Raw genomic sequence first — 21,991 nt, 5'->3', positions numbered from 1 at the left:
CAAAAGAAACAACAACCTAAATTTAGGGTAAAGCATTCTATAAGAGCAGAAATATTAACTTAAAAATATGAATATGTAATAAAAAAGAAGAGAAAGGAAATACACTAACATTTGAATACATAGGTTTTACATAGAATTTTCCAAAAATATTATAGTATCGTCTTCATGAAATTTTATGTTGTTTTGCTTTTATGAAAAGAATGATTTGTGTACTATATACCTATGCATATATGTGTGTACATATACTATTTTTTATAATTAAAATGTAAATCAAAGATAACATAGATATAAAACTTGTTTAGCAAAATACTAAAATACTATGTAACTACACTGGCACTTTGTTGTTTGCCTTGAATTATTTTACTATTTATGTATATGAAATGTGACCCTGTCTTTCTCTCTATATCACTAAGTTCTGGGTGGCTTTAAATATCTCTCACCTGAAAATTCAGATTCCTTCCCCTGACTTCTTTGACTAAAAACCCAACATTATAAAAGCAATCTCTTATGATATTTAAAAATATGAACTGTAAGACTTTAAATTGAGAAAGTACAGTACCTGTCGACTAATGTTGGCAGGAGTGAACTGGTTAAGAATGGGTTGCAAGCCTGTTGCATCAGCAGCCGTTCTGTAATCCAACCGATACTCCATAAAAATAGTAATCGGAGTGAGTTTGTCTCTAAATTCAGATTCATCCTAGAAATGGAAAAGCTTCGAATTAACGATGACATCATCTATGACATCAAAGTATCTGGAGAAATTCATAAGTGCACAATACAAAGCCAGCTGTATTCATCCTTGATCCAATTCTACCAAAACTCTCCAAAAAACTACAGTTCTGTAAGAATAAGAATAGAGTATGCAAAAAGATTATCATGATCCAGTGAGAACCCTTAACCAATTTTTGTTTTATAATGTAATTTTTGATTCACACAAAAATATACGAGGCACGTTAATAAAGTGAGCACTCAAACACACATCCAATATAATAACTAGAACATTACCGATATCAGGTAAGCTACCCACGTGCTCCTTCCTCTCTACAGCACTCTGCCTTCCTTCTCAGAGGAAACCACTGTCGTGAATTTTAAGTTCACCATTCTCTTGCTTGCTTTCTATAGTTTCATTATATTGCATATGTCCCTAAACAATAGGTTCTTCAGTTTGCTTTTCCTTTTTTCTTTATTTAAAAATGAGATGATATGTATTCTTCTGTGATTTGCTTTCTGTCCGACCCTCTTGCTAAGATTCATCCGTGCTGTTGTGTGTAGCTGAGGTTAATTTTTACTGTTGAGTAACATTTCATCATATAATAAACCCACAACTTATTTATCCATTCTCCTGTCAAAGGTTATCTGGATTGTTTTGGGCTTTTGGTTTTTGCCATTACAAAAAAAAAGTGTTGTAATGATTATTTTTCTACATAGTGGCAAGTAGATTTGTCAGCTCTGTAAGATAATACCATATTATTTTCCAAAATCTTCATAACAACTTACACTGCCATCAGCAATGTGAAAGAATTCTCATTAATTCACATATTGACCAATCAACAGGTATTGGCAGACTTTCTTTGAATGTAAGATGGTACTTCTTCGTAGTTATAACTTGAGCTATTTGTCTTGTTTGTTTAACTAATGAATAGTTATTTAGTCAAAAGCTTTTCCTGCACTTAAAATGGTCATGTTTTTTCTTTAGTTTATTCATGTGTTAAGTTACACTTCTATATTTGTAATGTTAACCCACCCTAGAATAAATCCAAATTTGTCTATTTATTTCATCTTTTTTATAAACTGCTAGGATTCAGTTTGCTTATATTTGGTTCAGTATTTTACATCCATGTCTTTGTGTAAGACAGGCACGAAATTCTCCTTGCTTGTACTATTCTTGACCAGTCTGGGTACCAATTACACTAGCTTCATAGAATGAGTTGGAAATATTTTCTGTTTTTCTATTCTTTCAAAGATTTTAATACTAGAATGTCTTATTCTTTATGGTTTGGTAGATATTGTTTATAAAACCATCTGGGCCTTGTGTTTCCTTTGTATAAAGATTTTTAACTGCCAATTCAATTTTTAAAACGGTTAAATGGATTATTCAGCTTTTCTATTTCTTCTTATCGCAATCACGTTATGTTTTTCTAAGAATTTCCCTGTTTTGTCTAAGCTTTTCCCTGTTTTGTCTAATTTTTTCTATGTCTTAGCACAAGGTTATACATAATACTCTATTATTTTAATCTCTCTTTTATCTGTAGTTATGTTCCCTTTCGATTCCTAATTTTAGAAATTTTTTTTGTTTTTTCCTTCATTTTTTTCCAAAATTAAATAGCATTCAAGGTTATACATTTACCTTCACATTCTGCTTCTGTGACATCCCACACATTTTGATATATAGTATTTTCACTATGATTTGCTTCTAAATAATTTTCATTATGATCTCTTTTTTGATCCATAAGTTATTTAAAATCACAATTCCTAATTCCCAATTTATCTTTTTGTTATTGATTTCTAAAAATTGCCCCATGATCAAATAGTGTATTTTCTATTATTCCGATTCTCTGAAATTTGTTTAGACTTCCTTTATGACCTATATATGGTCCATTTTTATATTCTCTAGTTGTTGGGTGCTGAGTTCTATATAGGTCTGTGAAATCGAGCTTGTTAATTGTGTTGCATCTTTTAAATCTTTACTGATGTTTTTGTCTTCCTTTTAAAAATTTCATCCTTTCTTTCTTTAAACATTTGATACAAATTTATACTCTGTAACTGATAATTCCAACATCTCAAGACTTTGCAGGCTTAAAATTTGTTGTTTCGTCCAATGGCTTGTTTCCTTGTATATTTAGTGCTTTTTTTAAAAATGAATTCATATTTGATTGAGCTTAACCTGTGGAAATCCTGGAGCCCATACTAGATTGTTCCAGAGAGGCTGCATTTGCTTTTGTTGGAGGCAGGGTGCACCTCTGTCCTGGGAACACTTTAGCATCACGCAATGTCGAGACCTAAAGCAGAAGGTTCAGTCAGACCCCTGGCTGGCGAAGGCCCCAGGAGAGTCTGAATCCCCATCCTGGTGTCTGCAATTCCTGCTCATCTTCTCCCCTGGCTCCACGCCTCCCCAGCAATCCTGGCTCACACATTTGCACAGCACTCAGAAGTCAAATTTAGTCAACAGTTTTTTAATTGATTGCTTATTTTTTTCGACCCGAAAAATTTCTTTTAATGTCTTGAGAGTCCAGCAATATTTAAGAACCACGTTTGTCATAATTTATTCAGTGCATGGTTGTGGAAAGGCCATTTGGACTATCCAGTTGGCCAGGAGTAGAAGTCCATTACTCAGGTTTGACACTTGAAAAGCCATATTTCCTCAAGTGTATTTTTCTGTGTTTTCCTTTTGATTTAATGCCAAAATTTACAGAAAGTGAAAATCATTGAGATGAAAAGAAAAAATAACGTGTAAAAAGAGAAGATAATGAAGCAGAAAAGTCTCTCTTACCCGCAGATATGCTATTAGTTCCTCGCACTGCATCTGTCCCCCCCTTGATATGGTCATGTTCTTAGAGTGACCTGGGGACCTGTTATGGAGAAACAGGGCTCGTCGAATTGCTCCTTTTTGCTTGAGTTTATCCAAAAGAAGCTCCACCTGGAAGTCTACACAAACCAAAGGACTTATAACCAACATAATCGTTGTGGACACCTATCTGTCCCAGATACCTAGAGTTCTCATGTAAACACAGTCATTTAGTCCTTAAGATGTAATTTGTTTCTAATTCATTAAAGATGTCTATACATTGTAGTGAGATCACAACATACTAATTCTGAATAAATATTTAATAATTAATGAAATAACTAATCCAACTATCCCCAAAGTCATGTCATATATTAATTCAGACAATAGATAATGATGGTAGTAAAACAACTATCAGAGGAGAAATTTTTTCTTTTACTTTAAGCTGAGAAGAGGAAGTTCAGAGCATGAAATATATGTGAATTAAGATTTCCATCATTAATGCAAGTAGCAGGACTCCTGTTGATTAAGAAATATTTACTAGCATGCAAACCTACCACTGTATTTAACACCATGATGAATGAACAGTTTGCATCACTTGCAAGTCCTACTTCTAATGAAGCTACCATATCAAATTGTCAGATAAATTTGTCCCTCATGAAGCAAGTGACCAAATATAGTTGATTGAGTCAAGAATCATCTTAAAATGAATGTGCAGCCTATAGTCTGAAGCACAGTTGTTAGGATTACTTCCTCCTAAGATTCAGTTCTTTAAGCAGTTTCTTTAAAGGAGTGTAAATCTTTGAAACCACACATCTCTTTCCAACTTTCTCTGAACGGTGAACTTCATGTCAAATTTGGGTGACAACCCAGGGTTATTTTCCTTCCAGCTCTGTTCCACCCGCCCACACTTGGCTGTTTCTCAAACACACTAAGCACGCTCCGGCCTCAGGCCTCTTGAAATTGCCATTTCCTCTGTGCAAATACTCCTCCAGACAGCCCCTAGCTCCTTCACATCCTTCAGGTCGTCACGGAAAAGTCGCCTTCCAGTGACCCCTTGCCTTGCTACGTGACGTGAACGTTCACACACAAACACACCCAATAGATCCAGCCCTCTTCCCCTTTATTATTCATCCTGAGCACTTGTCACTAACATGCTGACAAATCTTGGCATCAATTACTTAACTCTCCTCCCTTGCTCTCCGGACCACATACACCGTTTTTCAGAAAGGAAGAGTCAAGGTTGAGTTTTCTGTGTGGGTTAAATTCAGTGGCCAAAACTTTTTCTCCCTCTTTCCACTATTTCTAAGTCACCTCTATTCCTGTGCTTGCTGGGTGCTTCTTCAAGCATAAAATACAACCCTCTCAGTAGATCATCTACTTATAAACAACATCATTTCCCCTAGAGTTCACTGATCTCACGGTGGTCACTGCTTAACTTGCTGAAGGCCATCTTTACCGTTCAGCGGGCTATTTTGTTCACAATGCCAATAAATAAACGTACTATTTCTGAATTGGCTTAAGAGCTGCCACAGTAATTACACTGCAATTTTAAATGTCTTTAAGCATAAATGTTCCAATAAAAAACAACAGTAACAACTATTTGAGTAACTATTCAAATATCCTAAAACATTTTTCAAGTGCTGTATATGCGGCATCATTAAAATAATATAATTTTTCCATAGAACACTTACTAAGTTTCGTGGGAAGTGCTCCTTTGCCATCTGCCTTTAAGCAGAACCTGACATTAAAACTGTAGGAAAATAAAAATATATACAAATCCTATAATCCAGTTTAGACATATTTTTGAATATCACCCAAATCTCACATTTCTAATACACAGTTTACGTTGTGAAGCCTTACATCTTTTTTCATCTTAATATTACTCTTAAAACATAAAACTACACAGAATAATCTAACTCATCCTTCAGTAATTTAAGCACATTTCCTTCCATAGTACCTTGATGAGAAAAAAAACAGAAAAGAAAAGAATTTCCTAACTTCCTCTCAAGTTTATAGAACCTGATGATAAATCAAAATGAGGGAAATGACAGTCTAGATTTAAAATAATGTCCCATTCAATCAAAAGCCCCACCAGAGCCTCCTTTAATCAGCAAGCTCCTCTAGAACAGTGTTCTTCACAATTTATTAACAGGTCATGAAATCAGTTTAATGGGTTGTGTCCAGCATGTTAAAAAAAACAAATTAAATGAATAAAATTGACTAAAGTATCAATGGTAAGATTTCATGAAAGTGTTTTTTTAATTACATACATGTGTTCACTGGATTATGATGCAAAGTGTATTTCCTATTATGTGCCAGAGTCAAAAACATTTAAAAGCTACTGCTCTAGTTAGTATATGATTATTAGCACAATTATAAGCATCGTATTGGCAACTTCACAGGGACATGCAGGATGAGTGAAGGGAAGAAAGGCAGTAAAACTTGAAGCCAAAATCTTGAAAACAAGTTCGCTGCCAATCAATAAAAATGAAGACCAAATATTACCAAATTTTTAATGCAATCCAATGAAAAGAAATAAAAATTTGAAAAATGATGTTAATAACTATAATAATAATTTCAAAACAAAATCAGGAAAAATATTTTTTCATTAGCTCTTTTCAAGTAAAATTGTCCCAGTTTCCAATCATTCTACCCTTCATCTATAAGTTCTCTCTGATTTTCCTGTGCAAACAAGGAACATAAACAGTGTTTCTCAAGGTAGGGTATTCATGATTTTAATAGTATATGGGTCAAGATTTTTCATCATTAATTTTATATTTATTTTGACATATATGAGAAAGATATTGGTTTCTCCATTTTATTTTAAAGGGTTTTAAAGTAAAACATGAGTCAATTTAAAGAAAAAAATCCTAAAAAATTACAAATACAGGTAGACTGAAAATATAGCAAAAATCATGCAATATAGCAAAAAGTGGCATACCAATAATGAAGATTCGAGAAACACTGGACTAGAGAAGAATTCATTGAACTTACAAAAAACATTATATTTTTCTTTAGAAACCAGTAAAGGAACAAGTAGAAGACCAGTATATTAGAGCAAAATAATATTTTCCATACAGCTATTCACAGATATTAAATCTGAAAAACATCATGTATTTTAAAAATTAAATTGATCATGGGCCTGTTTAGAATTAAATATAAATGAGTTCTGAGATCTTATGAGCTTTTACTTCTTTTAGAATATATTCACTAAGCATGCATGTTTTTTCAAAAGTTAATTTTATGCTAGTTTGTAGCATATTTCTAGAGCCTTCTAGATATCTTCTTTGGAACAATATTTCTATAATCCAATCTGTGACATGAAACTGCTTTAGCAATATTTCAGTCCCCCCACCTTCATTTTCAATTGTTTTTATAATGATTGAACCAATAATCACAATAATAACTGCTATTAAAAAAATACCCTTACCAGGAAACTTTAAGATCTGTCCCAGGCAGTGGGCAAGTTTTATTGTCTTGATTTAAAATGCTAGGGTATACTTCAAGGCCAGCATTTACGGTGATAACTGGTCTGGCCCTGGTGAAAAAAAAAAAGAAAGAAAGAAAGAAAGAAAAACAAGTTGTTTAAAATGTTAGATTGGGCTAAGCATTTTAGGTTCACATTCACTGCATACACAGCACAATGTTTACTAAAGCATTGTTTATAATAGCAGAAAGAATAGAAACATCTTCAACACAGAATGACCAACGGTCCCAGTTTGCCCAGGACTGTCCTGATTTTAGCACAGACAGTCCCACGTCCCGGTAAATCCCACAGTTCCAGGCAAAGCAGGTCAATTGGCCAACCCATTTGAACTCAGTCCATTAAAGCAGAATGGTGAAAGGTCGTAGGATGTTTACCTACGCAATGCAATACAGTGGAGGAAATGAGTGCCATAAATCCATCTGTGCTGTTATGGATCATCTCTAATATATCCAAGATAGAATTTTAGTATAAGAGAAAAAAAAACCCACAACTTTTACAAAAGATGCATACACACATACACACATACACACACACACACACACACACATGATTTTTTAATGCATAGACTATTTCTGGTAGGATATACTAATAAATAGCAACTGGTGTGAGAGAAAGTATACTTTTTTTATTGTGCGCCCTTTTTACATTGTTTGAATTTTTACTACATGCATGTATTACTTCATTAACGGCACTTTTAAAAATTGAAACAATAAATTAAAATAAATAGTTTTCCAAACTTCAGACGCACAGATTTAAACTCCGTACAAAAATACAGTAGGCGCAGGTCACTGTGCCTGTCTCAATCATGATAAATCTGGGAATCTGTATGGACACACGCTGCCCCGAGAGCCACAATCAAGTTGCCCCATCACAAATCCCCCTACCCAGCACCAATGTTAGTTTTCCTGCCATATATAATCATGGCCCATAGAAGAGTAAACATCTTAATCTACTTGGGATGCCAGATGATATTCTAAGGCATGAGGATTGGACAAAACACAGAGAATAACAGAATATGTATGAAGCTGGGAAATACAGATATGTGGATTTATACATATTGCTCTAAAGAAAATATTCATTTTAGGAATCATTACACACTGTCCTTGTGGGCAGAGAATGCTGCAGCACAAACACCAAGTTAACTTCTTGCCTCTTAGAGGAAGTAAACTCGTATAATTTTTAAAGAGAGATTTAAAATGCAGGAGAATATCTCTGAATATAATATAAAGAACAAAGAGGGAAAATTTCTAAATACTTTTCTCAATAAAAAGTCTACAGCTTTCTCTACTTTGGGATCTCCTTGTATCAATACTACTTGCCTGGAGCAAATCCGGTACAGAAAGAACAAACAAATTTTATCATTACTTCAAGAAAATTAAACTGAAATTCAAACACTGGTACTTAACTATAAAACTTTCAAATAATTCAGAATATTCCATTTCAGGATACGGAAACATGCTCACCTGTATAATACAGCTCTATCTACACCAAAAGCTCCTACAATTAAGTCTTAAAAGAGAGTAGAAAAAATATGTTAATAACAATAATGGTTTTTTAAATTCACATACCATTCTATAAAACATTTAATGCATATAATAAAGATTTAGACTAGCCTCAAAAGTATTCTTCATCAAGTGGCTGTAAGATAATATCTAAAAGGCCAAAATATATGAAAAACTCTAAATAAGCTATCATCAATGGCAAACACTCTTCATAAAACTAATCTTTCATCCAAGTAGACAAGAATCTTTGTAATGGATATTTAGTAAAAATCAGCAACAATAAGGAAGTTTATACCCCCATAGACACACACACCCCCAAAGGAAAAAGCTTTATAGACACCTGTGGATTTTACAATTTCATTATACAAGTATACATTACAATTTCATTGTAAATTTCTCTTTTTTCCATTTTATTTATTTTGTTTCAAAAACAAAACAAAACCAAAAATGCACATTATATATACTTAGAATACTCAGAATGATAGCAGATAACGTTCAAATCAACAAGAACAGAATGCGTCGATTTTTATATGTAGCTGGTACAACTGGTTCACAACTAGGAAAAAAAGAAATCAGAGCTCTGTCTCACGGTATACCCAAGCTAAACCTGAGCATGCCCTTTCTAAGCAGAAAAGTACATGAGAAACCATAAAGACAGGCAGATTGGATTACACAAAACTTAAGAACTTCTTTATGCCCAAAAAGCAAATGTGACCAACTGGGAAATACATATAAAAGTTAAGGAGTTGGGCCAGCCCCGTGGCTTAGCGGTTAAGTGCGTGTGCTCGGCTGCTGGCGGCCTGGGTTCGGATCCCGGGCGCCCACCGACGCACCGCTTCTCCGGCCATGCTGAGGCCGCGTCCCACATACAGCAACTAGAAGGATGTGCAGCTATGACATGCAACTATCTACTGGGGCTTTGGGGGGAAAAAAAAAAAAAAAAAAAAAAAAAGTTAAGGAGTTAACATCCTCAATATTTAAGGCACTGGTACAGGTTTAAAAAAAAAATGCATGAATGAAAGAAAAGAAAAACATTCCAATAGAAAACAGAAAAAAAGATATAAAAAGGAAATTCACAAAAGTAAATATCTATGCAAATAAACAAAAATGCTTACCCTCACTAATAATCAAAAACTGTAAACTAAAACAAAATAACATTTTCCACGTATCATATAGTTTAAAGTTATTTTAAAAGAAACAAAAGATGACACTCAGTGTGGGCACAAATGTGGGAGAACTGTCACTCTCTTACTGCTGGTGAGTGCTTAAAAAGTTCGCAAGACCTTCTTTTGGAGGGAGTGGGATTGTAGTTTAATACCAACAGTCTTAAAAAATGAAAGTACGTATCTTTGACACAGCAGTTCTAGAATTTTGTCCTAAGAAAATAATCAGAGGTATGAACCAGAATTATATACAAGGATATATATGCCCTAAAATAAGGTTAAATAGATGATACAACAATTTGATAGCATGGGGAACATAAAATTCATGTTTTAGAAGAATAATTAATAATATGAGGAAACATTTTTGATACTTTAAGTGACTATAATATGCTTTTAACAGTGCATAAAGCATAATTCTATTTTGTTAAAAAATGTGTGTGAATGCTTGGAAAAAAGATTGAAAGATGCTTTGCTGTATTTTCTAAAAGTTCTATAATATATTGCATTCATAACAAAAAAATTTCTTTAAATAATATTAACATAGATAAGAATCAAATTCATTCCTATTTCTAAAAGCACTTCAACATACTTGTATATTGAGCTCATTAACTGTTTCAACAACAAAAGTAATCTAAATTTCTTGCATTATATTTCATTTAAGAATAGATTCACTATAACACTCCCAAGTATGTAAGAGCCAGAAAAAGGCCTCACTTCCTGTACTGGCTCAAACCAGCGGGCACCTTGGGCAAATTACCTTTCTCAGTCTCTTTTCTCATCCAGAAAATGGTATAATAATGAGCTGAGCAAGCTTATATTCCTCACCAGCCTTTTGGGAGAATTAAATGAGATGACATATTTTTTTAAAATTCACAATGGTTAGTCAAGTGCCTAAAAATGCTAGATCATTAAAAACAAACAAAAAAAAGATAGCTGACATTTAAAAACTTAGAATGAGCAGTTAGCTTTTGTTTATAGCTTCTACAATATTTTTCTCTGACACTTCATTGCAGACTTCAAGACAATAAAAGAAACTCAGAGTATGTGTTTTATATTGGAAGCACCCAGCAAATTGAGCTGTCTTTGCTTTGTATCTCTTTCAGTGATGAGAACAGTGCCTTGAACAACAGCATGGGCTTGAACAATACTTGAAATACTGAACTGAAATGATTTATAATATAAATCAAGAGCACAGTAACTAATACTATTTGCTAGTAGGACTGAAAAATCTAAGAAGCTCTATGCATTTCTAGGAAAGCACCTGGATATCCATTTTTGTCTATATCCGTGGCTCCTTTCATTGAATAGCCAAAGCTTGGGGGCATGCTCCGAGCAGCCCACTTCCCTTCAAGGATTTGAGATGGCACCGCATTCAACCCTGTTGATCTTCCATTGAAAATATAAACAATTCCTTTTTTATCTTCACCCCCATATGGAGCAGCAATGGCAATATCTGTGGGGGGAAAGGCGGGGGGGGGGGGGAGATGGACAGAAGAAGGGGGAGAAGAAGGGGAAGGAGGAGGAAGGAAGAAGGAAAGGAAACGGGGAGGGCAAGGACAGAGAGAAGGAAGTCTCAGTACTTATTATTTATATGGAGAAGATCTTAATATTTATAGAACCCATTTATCACAATAAATGTTGACCCAAAGTTCAGTAGCATCTCCTTTACTCAACAATCTAATTGAAGGAGATTCCAGCCAAACTGTGTGGAAATGACATTAATTTGGAGCCACATTCTGGGTCTGACCTTGGACAAATCACCTAACTGTTCTGGATGTCACATGCCTCACCTTACAACGGAGGGGAGGGGGCATGTCAAAAGATTCATCTAAGGTTCATTTTACCTCTCAAAATTCTCGTTAATTTAGGTGGGCATGGTTTTTGGTTTTCTGGCTCAGATACTTCAAAGTTATGACTTCATCCCAATCCAGCTCAACTTAAATTGAAGTAACAAAAACAAAAATTTAAAAAGTTTTAAATCCTTTAAAAAACAAATATAAAACACCAAATGGTCCTTATGACCTTTCTTAACTCGAAAATATGTTACAAAGGTGTCCACTTTCTTCTGTCTCTGCTGGTACCACCCTAGACAAGCCATTCTCTTCCTTTCCCTGGACCCCTAAAGCAGCCTAAGTGGCCTCTCACTTCCACTCTTGCCCCTATCATTCATTCTCCCCAAAACTCCCAAAGGTTAATATCATGTGGCCTTCCTTCCTCAAATCCTCCAATTATCTCCCAAAGCATTTAAACACTACCCGTTTTTGTCCCTTCAATCTACCACCACTCCCACCACCCCCACCTCCAGTTCTCACCCTCACTCACTCTTCCTATCAATCACGGCCTTTGTCTCTGTTTCTTAAACACACCAAGCTAGTTTCCATCTCTGGGTTCATACTTGCTGTTCCTCCTGCCTCAACAGCTCTTGCTCCCCAGCTTTTCAAGCTTTGCCCCTTCCCTTTGTCCAAATCATAGATCAAATGTCATCTGTCAGAGAGGTCCTCCTTGGCCATGCTATAAAGCAATGGACTCTCCCCTCTCGATCATGCTCTCTAGGCACTTTATCACATGATATTGCCTTTTTTTGTTTTAACCTACAGCCTTGATCACTACCTGAACTTCCCCATTATGTGTTTACTCCATGGCTCCTCTACAAAACATAAGCTTCACGAGAGCAAGGACATGTCCATTTTGCTATGACCTATGACAGCACCTACACACCAGCCATTCCAAACTGCCTCAACTTCTTTAATACACCCACACTGTTTTCAGCCTCCTCAGTGGCACATCCCCTGAGACACCAAAGACACCTCGATCACTCCTCTTTTATGTTAAGTCTATTACGCCCAGGAATATCTCAAACACTGCGATGATCACATTCTAGTATTTATTTGTTTACATAAAAGTTGCCCCTGTTGATGTTAAACTCCTTAAAAACATGGATGGGCTCTAATTTATCCTCTCCTTTTTAGCATTTAGAACAGTACCTGGCCTGCAGTAAGCACCAACTAAGAATCTGTTATCCTTACAAAAAAGTAGTATTTAAATTATGTAAGAGTCCTTCTTTTATCCTTTTTCAAGTTTCAAAAGATAAGCATAACTTCTAAATTGACATATGCATTACGAAAGTATTTATTAAAATATAATTTCCCAACAGAAGATGGCTCTAGTGTTGAGAGCTTCTTTACTAAAAGTTATCTTTAAGTTTTCTAAACCTTTCATTACTTTATCCACTCTAATCATCTTCTCTCTTGGCTGGCATCTGTCCTGTCTGGGGAGTACTACTTTTTCATTCAGTGATTTCTTCCTTTGATCATTTTAGTTGCTCTTTTCTGTGTTTTCTTTCCTCTGCCTTTCTGGAGGAGTACTGACAAAAACTGCACATAATTGTGTAACATAACTTTACTGTTTTCAGTATCCCTCTTGATGATACCTAGGGTCTTCCTGGTGGTGTAGGTGGAAAGGGAGGACTAGAGGAGCATCGGCATAACAAAGGGTTAGTGTCATCAGGTCTGAACAAAGAAAAGATCCAGGTTATAACTAATAGCTCATTTTGGATATATAAACTATAAATATATATACATAAACTATAGTTACATAAATATGGCTCAGATCATTTTCCACTAAAGACATCATCATTCACAATCTACTTGGGACAATGAGACCCCAGGAGAAACCTTGAGAGAACAAAGTCATCCCCTATGGTATCTATCTCTAAAAATAAAATATCTTTGTAAAATCGTTATAAAACTTCAATATCTTTTAGCTGTTGTTGTTGTTTATAATTGTGTGTTGACAGATAATACATTTTAATAAAAGTATAGAAAGCAGGATGCGATGTTGGCTGGATCGTGATATTGAGGACACTTTCTTTAAAGGGGCGGAAATATCCTCAAGACAAGGTGACAGCAAACGTGTCCAGGCTCTCCCAGAAAACCCAGAGCCAGAGGCCCAACTACAGCAAAGGACTCATTCAATTTACTCAAGGTGGAATCTCAGCTTTGGGCCTGTGTTTTCTAGGTAGTTTTTGTTCTCAATAAGTAGTGATTTGGTCTGTTCTATGGTATTCTTTTCACCTTCTATTTTGAATTTTATACCAGAGTTCCAATTGATTTCTGTTAAGTTCTCTTGGTTGTAAAAATCTTTAAGACTCTATTTTAGGAAGCAAAATGTCCCTTTGAGTAGTTTTCCACTAACATTGAAAAGTTTTAGGGTTAATCTTAGAAGTCACACTTCCAGTGCATGACATAAAACTATCCATGAGGCAGGACTGGTGTCTTGAGGCCAAATCAACGTCTCCCTTTCTACTACTGCTTGGGAGATGTAAGACTCATCTGTATTTTTTAAGTTTTCTTCTTAATTTATAATTTTCTTCATATTTTAAGGGGCATATCCCTATATATGGTTGATTATACAAACAAACCAACAGTTCAACTCTCCATTCTGTGACTTCTACAAAAGTTTTTAATAGTATTCTTTTTTTAAAAAATCTTGGTAATTTGTAACCTATATTTCATTCTATAGTAAAAGCCAATTTTTATTTTGAAATATATCTACAGCTATTAATTAAATAATGAGCTTATGTCTTTTACTTGCCCCATGAAGGGAGATATAACGTCCCCCAGAATATTTTAGGCAGCCACAACAAAGTTATGGCTCTAAAAATACAATGGCAAACCACACCTTAGAGGATGCATCAGAGTCAGCATGCCCTTGACAATGTGCCTGGGAGTATATTTTACACTTGTACCAAATGGCCAGTAGAGGGCACTGCTGCCAAGCAGGACAGAGACACAGAATCACCAGCAAGCACCAGGCTCCCTGGGAAGGCAGGTTCCTTTCAGAAATTAACCCTTCCAACACTCCAATTTGAGGCTGCATGAATCATAATTCATGAGAAGTAATTTTTGAAAATTTTTTTCTGATTTTTAAGGAAAAAGAGCAACCTGTTGTTCAACCTGATGTGTCACTCACTGTCACTCAATCCTTTCCAGGAAGGAGGTTTGCTTGTGTGAACCTTTACAGATGCGAGTACAGGACTTTTCCGGGTGGACACACAATAATCAGGGACCCACAGTTGCTGAATTTGACCTTACCATTGAAGCCATCCTGGTCCAGATCTCCCAAAGGTGCTATGGCACTGCCGAACCTTGCAAAGACCTCAAACCCGTTCAGCTTAGTGGTCTGGAAATCTCCTGAAGCCCTTTGCAGAGACACTGAGACCTGCCCCACCTCCTGGAGTTTCCCATCAGAACCACGATCCATGAAGAGAGGTGCTCCAATAAATACGTCAGCATAACTGAAAGAACAGAATCTTTTTCGCCAAAGCAAGATCAAATTCCATCTGACTATTAATAACCATTTTCTTTCTTATTAAAACTCAGTTTCCCTCTTTCCACATCTCTCATAGCCACACTGAAGCATAAAATGATCATTTCAAATGCAAACCTTCCTTCAACAGTTTTAAGAAACTATGAGTAATTCATAAAATTACATTATTTCTTCATATTATAAAAGCTATCAAAAGAAATTATGAGCAACACAGAGGTTTTCTAGGATTCATGATAAGGTTGCTTCAGATTGTTTCCTTAAATAGAAAGATTACCAGGAAGCGGACAAAGAAACAGAAGAAAAAATGTTTAATTTTAGTAAAATGTTCATAAACACGAGAGAAAAACTGTTTCTGGAAACATTGTTTTCAACTTACTCATCCCCGTTAATGTCAGTGGCAGCGACAGAAAATCCAAAATATGCAGCCATCTGGATAACAAGATAAAAATGAAATGTTTACATTTCATCCAACTAGTTTAGACAATTAATATTGTAGTATATTTATCAAATAGAAAGGGTTATTTTTTTCTCTGCATATAGTGCTTTAATCTAAAATTCTTCTCTTTTGTTTATCCTACGAACACAATGACAATCAGGTAATGAGGCTTGTTTATTTTCCCAGATTTATGGGTAAAACATACCCTATGTATATCATTTCAGTGACTTCAACATATGCCATTTAAGCCCAAGTACAATCAACGCTTCTTCTCAGGCTTATTTCCTCCCTTCCTCTCCACTACCCGAAACACGCCAGACACAAACACACTATCAGAAAGACATACAGACACACACAGACGTTTTGGTTGAACCCAAGAAGTTATAAATGGACATCTATGCAGTACAGATAATAGATAATAATTATTAATAGGTCATAATTGGCTCTCCCTATGTGAAACTATTACAGTAATTTTTAAAGAAATTACTGTTTGGAAAGTCATGGAACGGAGTTTGTTTTTGCCTCACATCTCAATTTATGCCAGTAGTTTTGCTTTTCAATTTCACACACAGTACAAATGTGTTTGTTTTTTTGTTCTTTTTGCTGAGGAAAATTTGCCCTGAGCTAACATCTGTTGCCAATCTTCCTCTTTTTTTGCTTGAGGAAGATTTGCCCTGAGCTAACATCTGTGCCAATCTTCCTCTTTTTTTGCTTGAGGAAGATCTGCCCTGAGCTAACATCTGTGCCAATCTTCCTCTATTTTGTATGCGGGTCACCACCACAGCATGGCTGACAAGTGGTGTAGGTCCGTGCCCAGGATCCAAACCTGTGAACCCAGGCTGCTGAAGCGGAGCACGCTGCACTCAACCCCTATCCACAAGGCCAGCACCTGTGTTTGGGTTTCTTTTTTTTTAATTTTATTTATTTATTTTTTCCCCCAAAGCCCCATTAGATAGTTGTACGTCATAGCTGCACATCCTTCTAGTTGCTGTATGTGGGACGCGGCCTCAGCATGGCCAGAGAAGCGGTGCATCGGTGCGTGCCTGGGATCCGAACCCGGGCCACCAGCAGCAGAGCGTGCACACTTAACCGCTAAGCCATGGTGCCGCCCATGTGTTTGGGTTTATTACAGGCTTATCATGCAGAGAAAGAAGGAACGTCCTCTCTCCCACCACAGGAGACTGCTGGCTGTCATAGATGGAGCAACCCAGCTGGAAATAAATGTAAAAAAGGAAAGTTCTAAAGAGAGCCCAACATGCAAAGCAAAACTAGGAGAGAAGACAGATTAAAGATAACCTAAGGTGAAGAATGAGTCAACAAACCAAAAAAAAGCAAAGTTAGCAAAATTTGATTAGCTGAGATATCAAGAGGGAATAATAAGGGAGATTTCCATGTATCTATTTTGGGTTGATATTAGTGTAATTAAGAAAATGAAAGGTGCATTCTGTATTCAATGACAAGATCAGAGCATGTGTAATAAAGTGTATTGTATTTGGAGTATCATGTTGATGTGTTGACTAGAATTTAACAGATTACTGTTCTTGGGCCTTAGCCTCTCAGGGTATTCAAGCTGAAAGTGTAAAGAAAGGAAGGCATTTACTGAGACAAGTTTTGTCCTGGGTACTATGATTGAAATGTTTTCTTTCATTTGATTCTCTCCACAACCCCATGAAGAAGTTACCGGTATCCCTATTTTTATCCATGAGCCACCTGATGTACAGTGCTAAATACCTCGTCCAATGCAGTCAGACTGAGCACGCAGAGCCCAGGTCTGTCCTAGTGCAAAGCTCATGTTTTCCCCCAAAAAAACAGCTGAGGAGGAGTAAAGAAAGCACCATGGACTGCATACGACACGATCCAGAGACTCACACAGGCATCTGACAGGAGAAGCTGTTTGAGGCGAAGAAGTCATGACAGCACAAAGGGAAAACCACCCTGCCACAACACTAGTGGCCTGTCAACTGCAGGCCATTCCGTGCGGCATGAACTCTGACCGCCATACACAGGGGAAGAGGTTTCCGAGGACTGAGTCTAGTTCCTCATCCTGTCACTGCTCCTGCAGAGCCTAACCATCTTGACTGAACCAGAGTGGGCTTGAGTCCCAGATCTGTCAACTAGGTGATGTTAGTTTTTTCTCTACCCACTGATTGATTTTTCCTTTATCATTACTAACTTATCATTAAATTCTCTGACACATGCAATACAGAATGTTATAAAATGCTTGTACTTGTAGAGAATGTCTAGTACTTAAAAATACTACTTTTTAACTGAAGAATGTTTTATTTCATGTAGTACGAACGAAGTTTACCTATTGTAATACCTATAATACACACATCTGCGTCATGCTTTGTTTTGCATCTAATAAAATTAAAAGGCATAGATCATTCCTTAAAAGAGAATTTAATGCCATCAGCAAAAAAGGAAGCTTTTTTGGTTTTGTGTGTGTGCAATTTGATTTTGTATTTCCTTAAAAAGAAAAAGCCATAACATGCAATTACAAAAGACTTTGCTTAAACAAATTACTTTGGTTAAAACAAAGGTGAAATATTTAAAGCCTATTTTATATCTATAATACTGAATATTAAACCAATATTTATTATATGTCGAATATTAAACCATTAGGATATTGCCAAGAAAAGGTTTTTTTTTTTTTTTTTGTGAGGAAGATCAGCCCTGAGCTAACATCCATGATAATCCTCTTTTTGCTGAGGAAGACCGGCTCTGAGCTAACATCTATTGCCAATCCTCCTCCTTTTTTTTTTTCCCCTCAAAGCCCCAGTAGATAGTTGTATGTCATAGTTGCACATCCTTCTAGTTGCTGTGTGTGGGATGCGGCCTCAGCATGGCCGGAGAAGCGGTGCGTCGGTGCGCGCCCAGGATTCGAACCAGAGCCGCCAGTAGCGGAGCGCACGCACTTAACCGCTAAGCCGGCCCCCGAAAAGTTTTAACATATTAGGAAATGTTGATGTTAAAATGTTAAGTGAATCAGGGCAGGCCCAGTGATGTAGTGGTTAAGTGCGTGCGCTCTGCTTCGGCGGCCCAGGGTTTGCAGGTTCAGATCCCAGGCATGCACCGAGGCACTGCTTATCAAGCCATGCTGTGGCAGCGTCCCATGTAAAGCAGAGGAAGATGGGCATGGATGTTAGCCCAGGGCCAATCTTTCTCAGCAAAAAGAGGAGGATTGGCAACAGATGTTAGTTCAGGGCTAATCTTCCTCACACACAAAAAAAAGGTAAGTGAAAAAAACATTTTAAAAGCATACCTGCTCACCAGTAAAATTGTGTAGGGAGGACATGTTCTTCCCATCGTAAATATAAACCTGTGCAGGAAAAACGAAAGTATATGAAATATGGGAAAATATAAGAGAACCTAGAGATTTTTTTAAAAGCACCTTTTTTTAACTTTCCTACCATTCCCAATGTCCTCGCTGCTCTTGGAACTCCTGAAACAAAGTCTGAAAAGAAAAAACTTAATTACTCATTTTTAAAACCAATATTGGAAATTGCAAAAGGAAGGAGATATGTCAGAAAGCTTTAAGTTTTGTTTTATTTCAGTAGACAATAAATAAGAGATTTTTAAAAATTGGTACTCCATAATAAATGATCACAGCATTTAACCACAAAATCAAATCTTTACAAAATACAGAAGAATCTTGAGGACCCTCAAATAAATGCATGTGTGCCCTCAAGACATTTGTAATCTTGTTAAAGGAGAACAGACAAGATAAAGTGACCTAAGAATGAAGAAAAGCTATATTTATAGTAATGAGAAACAATACAGAGCAAACTGAAAAAGGGTAGAGAAATGTGATCAAAATCAGGTCAAGTCTATGATTCCCAGATTGAGCTCTGAAGCAAGATGGATGGACAGAAAAAGGATGAGGTAACCATCTTACAGACAGAGCCCAGGTTACAAATTATGCCTAAAGAAAGAAGAAACTAAGCTTCTCGAAGAGGACTGAATCTGCTGAAAGCAAGAAGGCAGGCACTGAAGAAATAATGGACAGTGCTGGGGCTAGAAAGAAGCAGATGGGAAAGGGACTGAGGCCCCAGCACCTGGCTCAATTCCAGCAGCTGCTAGAACTGTAACACAGACTCAGCTCATATCAATGTACTAATGTCTCCCTCATTTCTCCTGTCATATTCCATAATAGCGGTTTGAAAACTCTTTAATTGCTGAGATTTTTCAATGCTACTCGTTTCAAATGCCTAGTCTAAATTTTTTTAAAGAGATTAAATATAGTTCAAGCACATCATACCATCTATGCCATCACCATTGAAATCTCCAACAGCCACCGAGTAACCTAAACAGGGAGCAAAGGAACAGTTACCTTCAGCGTACTTGCTGAGTAGGCTTTCCTTGAAAATATAACCAAGTAATTTCTTTAATTATGCAATATTTTATCCTCTAGGGGTAATAGACTCATATGTATATGATAAATGAATCTCTATTAGAATAATACATCTCTATGAGAAAAATAAGACTTATCAACTTTACAAAGGAGTCAGTTAAAAGCAGGGCAAACTTCTCATTGATACAGAGAACAGATCGGTGGTTGCCGGGGGCAGGGGGTGGGTGTGGGTGAAATGAGTGAAGGAGTCAAAGGTACAAACTTCCAGTTATAAAATAAATGAGTGTTGGGGATGTAGTGTACAGCATGGTGACTATAGTTAATAACACTGTATTGCATATTTGAAAGTTGCTGAGATAGTAAATCTTAAAAGTTCTTATCACAAGAAAAATATAATTTGTAACTATGTGTGGCAATGGATGTTAGCTAGACTTATTATGGTGATCATTTTGCAATATTTACAAATATTGAATCATTATGTTGTACACCTGAAACTATGTCAATTATATCTCAATTAAAAAAACAGGGTAAATTTGCAATTCATCATAAAGAAGCAAGAAATAGATTTTTTCAGTCAGCAAAGTACTATTTCTGTAATGTGTACTTGGTTTAACGAATAAGAGAAATTTAAAGAGAGAGAACAAAAGTTAATAAATCTTAAAGACCAAAACTGTAGTTTGACATAGTGAATAAAAGTCTAGGAGTCACACTGCCTGGGTTCGAATCTCAGAACAGCAAGTTATAAGTGAGTGACTTTAGGCAAGGTCTTTTGCCTTTTTGTGCCTCAGTTTTTACAAAATGGGAATAATAACAGCAGTACACTTTCATGTACTTGTCATGAGGATTAAATAAGTTAATACAGATAAAGTACTTAGAACAACACCTAGAATATAGGAAGAAAATTTTAAAGGTTATCTATTATAATTATCATTGTATAAAAAAATCACCCTCTTAAATTTCAACCACTGAAATATAACATAACCTACGTACTCAATAACAATTTGAAATTATATTCCTTATATTTAAAGAAAATCTTAATCTATTTCACGTAAAAGAGTTTCCTACTTAAAGCAGAATATGCAACTACAGAACAAATATACCACAACTCTATAAAATAAACCCATATTTTGGTTTTACCTACCCAAATAACTGTCATCAAAAATAGCTTGTGCAGTCCGAGTTGCTAACTGGTTATTATATTTGATGCTGTAAACTTTGGGGTCATATTTAGATACGATTTCTGCCACTTGATCCGAAATGAGCTGACCTGAAATGTATACATAAAATAAATGATAACTTTCTACTGGAAACTTTATGACGCAGATGATGCATGATACCTGCATTAAAGAAAATTGTGTTAGATATTAGTATTTCTAATTATTAGCCTTAAATAACTCTCCCCTTTCATAATACTAAATCTGAAATTTGGTATTATTTTTTAAGTCACAATTATTACTATCCAAGTTAGTACTTAAAATTAGTCTCTACTAATAAAAATTTATGAATACAGAATTTGTCTTCATTCACTAAAAACAACTGATGTTAAATAAATGGAATGATAAAATCAAGGACTGCTTCCCAACCAAATCCATTAGAACTTGAAAAATCTACTGCAATACTTTTCCCTTTATAATAAGAATAATTGGTTCAACTGAATTTTTTTAATGAGTTATTGGATACCTGTATGAAGCAGCCTGAATGGGTGAGCTCACTTTTCTTCACAACCTTAAGCTACTAGGTAGACAAGAAATCTAGACGACTACAAAAAATCTGACTGCCTCCTGCCCCAAGAAAGGCTGGCTGATTTATCAAATGTCATCTCCAAAACATGGGAAAATAATCTCTTCATTTCTGCTGTTTTAGGAAAAAACTCATAATAGCTAAAATTTTCAGTCCTGTTCCAATTTTCCCAGTCACAGAGGTTGAGTTTACACGGCAGAAACATTTTCTGTCTGGGTTACTGCTTTATCCTCTGTGCCTAAACAGTACCTAACCCATAGGAGGAATTCAATAAATATTTCTTAAGTCAAAGAACATCGGAAAATTCATCACCTCTTTGAAATAAAACAACATTATTTTCTCTCTTCTTACAAAGACAATTCTGAGATCTATGGAAAAATTCATTCTAACCTACTTATTCAGGATGAAACCTGCTGATTTTAATCTTATTAAAACAAAATAGTCTCTGCCCAGCCACTGAGTCTTTTAGTTACATATTA

At 35.8% G+C, this 21,991-nt stretch overlaps 1 protein-coding gene across 2 annotated transcripts in view; it reads right to left on the bottom strand.

Annotated features, from left to right (window-relative positions):
• Positions 1-21,991, bottom strand: part of ITGAV (integrin subunit alpha V) — a 94,090-nt gene that overhangs the window by 26,697 nt on the left and 45,402 nt on the right. For both annotated transcript variants that reach the window (XM_014784671.2, XM_004426711.3), the window contains exons 7-18: positions 20,914-21,039; positions 19,680-19,724; positions 18,832-18,875; positions 18,684-18,740; positions 15,362-15,414; positions 14,751-14,953; positions 10,919-11,110; positions 8,456-8,501; positions 6,936-7,043; positions 5,197-5,255; positions 3,491-3,645; positions 560-697 (exon numbers count right to left, since the gene is read on the bottom strand). In XM_014784671.2, coding sequence (XP_014640157.1) covers positions 560-697; positions 3,491-3,645; positions 5,197-5,255; positions 6,936-7,043; positions 8,456-8,501; positions 10,919-11,110; positions 14,751-14,953; positions 15,362-15,414; positions 18,684-18,740; positions 18,832-18,875; positions 19,680-19,724; positions 20,914-21,039 — 1,226 coding nt within the window. The remainder of the gene's footprint in view (positions 1-559; positions 698-3,490; positions 3,646-5,196; positions 5,256-6,935; positions 7,044-8,455; positions 8,502-10,918; positions 11,111-14,750; positions 14,954-15,361; positions 15,415-18,683; positions 18,741-18,831; positions 18,876-19,679; positions 19,725-20,913; positions 21,040-21,991) is intronic.

Source organism: Ceratotherium simum, chromosome 9 (assembly GCF_057802395.1).
Source record: "Ceratotherium simum simum isolate JZ-2026a chromosome 9, ASM5780239v1, whole genome shotgun sequence".
Classification (NCBI taxonomy): domain Eukaryota; kingdom Metazoa; phylum Chordata; class Mammalia; order Perissodactyla; family Rhinocerotidae; genus Ceratotherium; species Ceratotherium simum.
The sequence above is the reverse complement of the archived record's forward strand: the minus strand, read 5'-3'. Positions and strand labels throughout refer to the sequence as shown.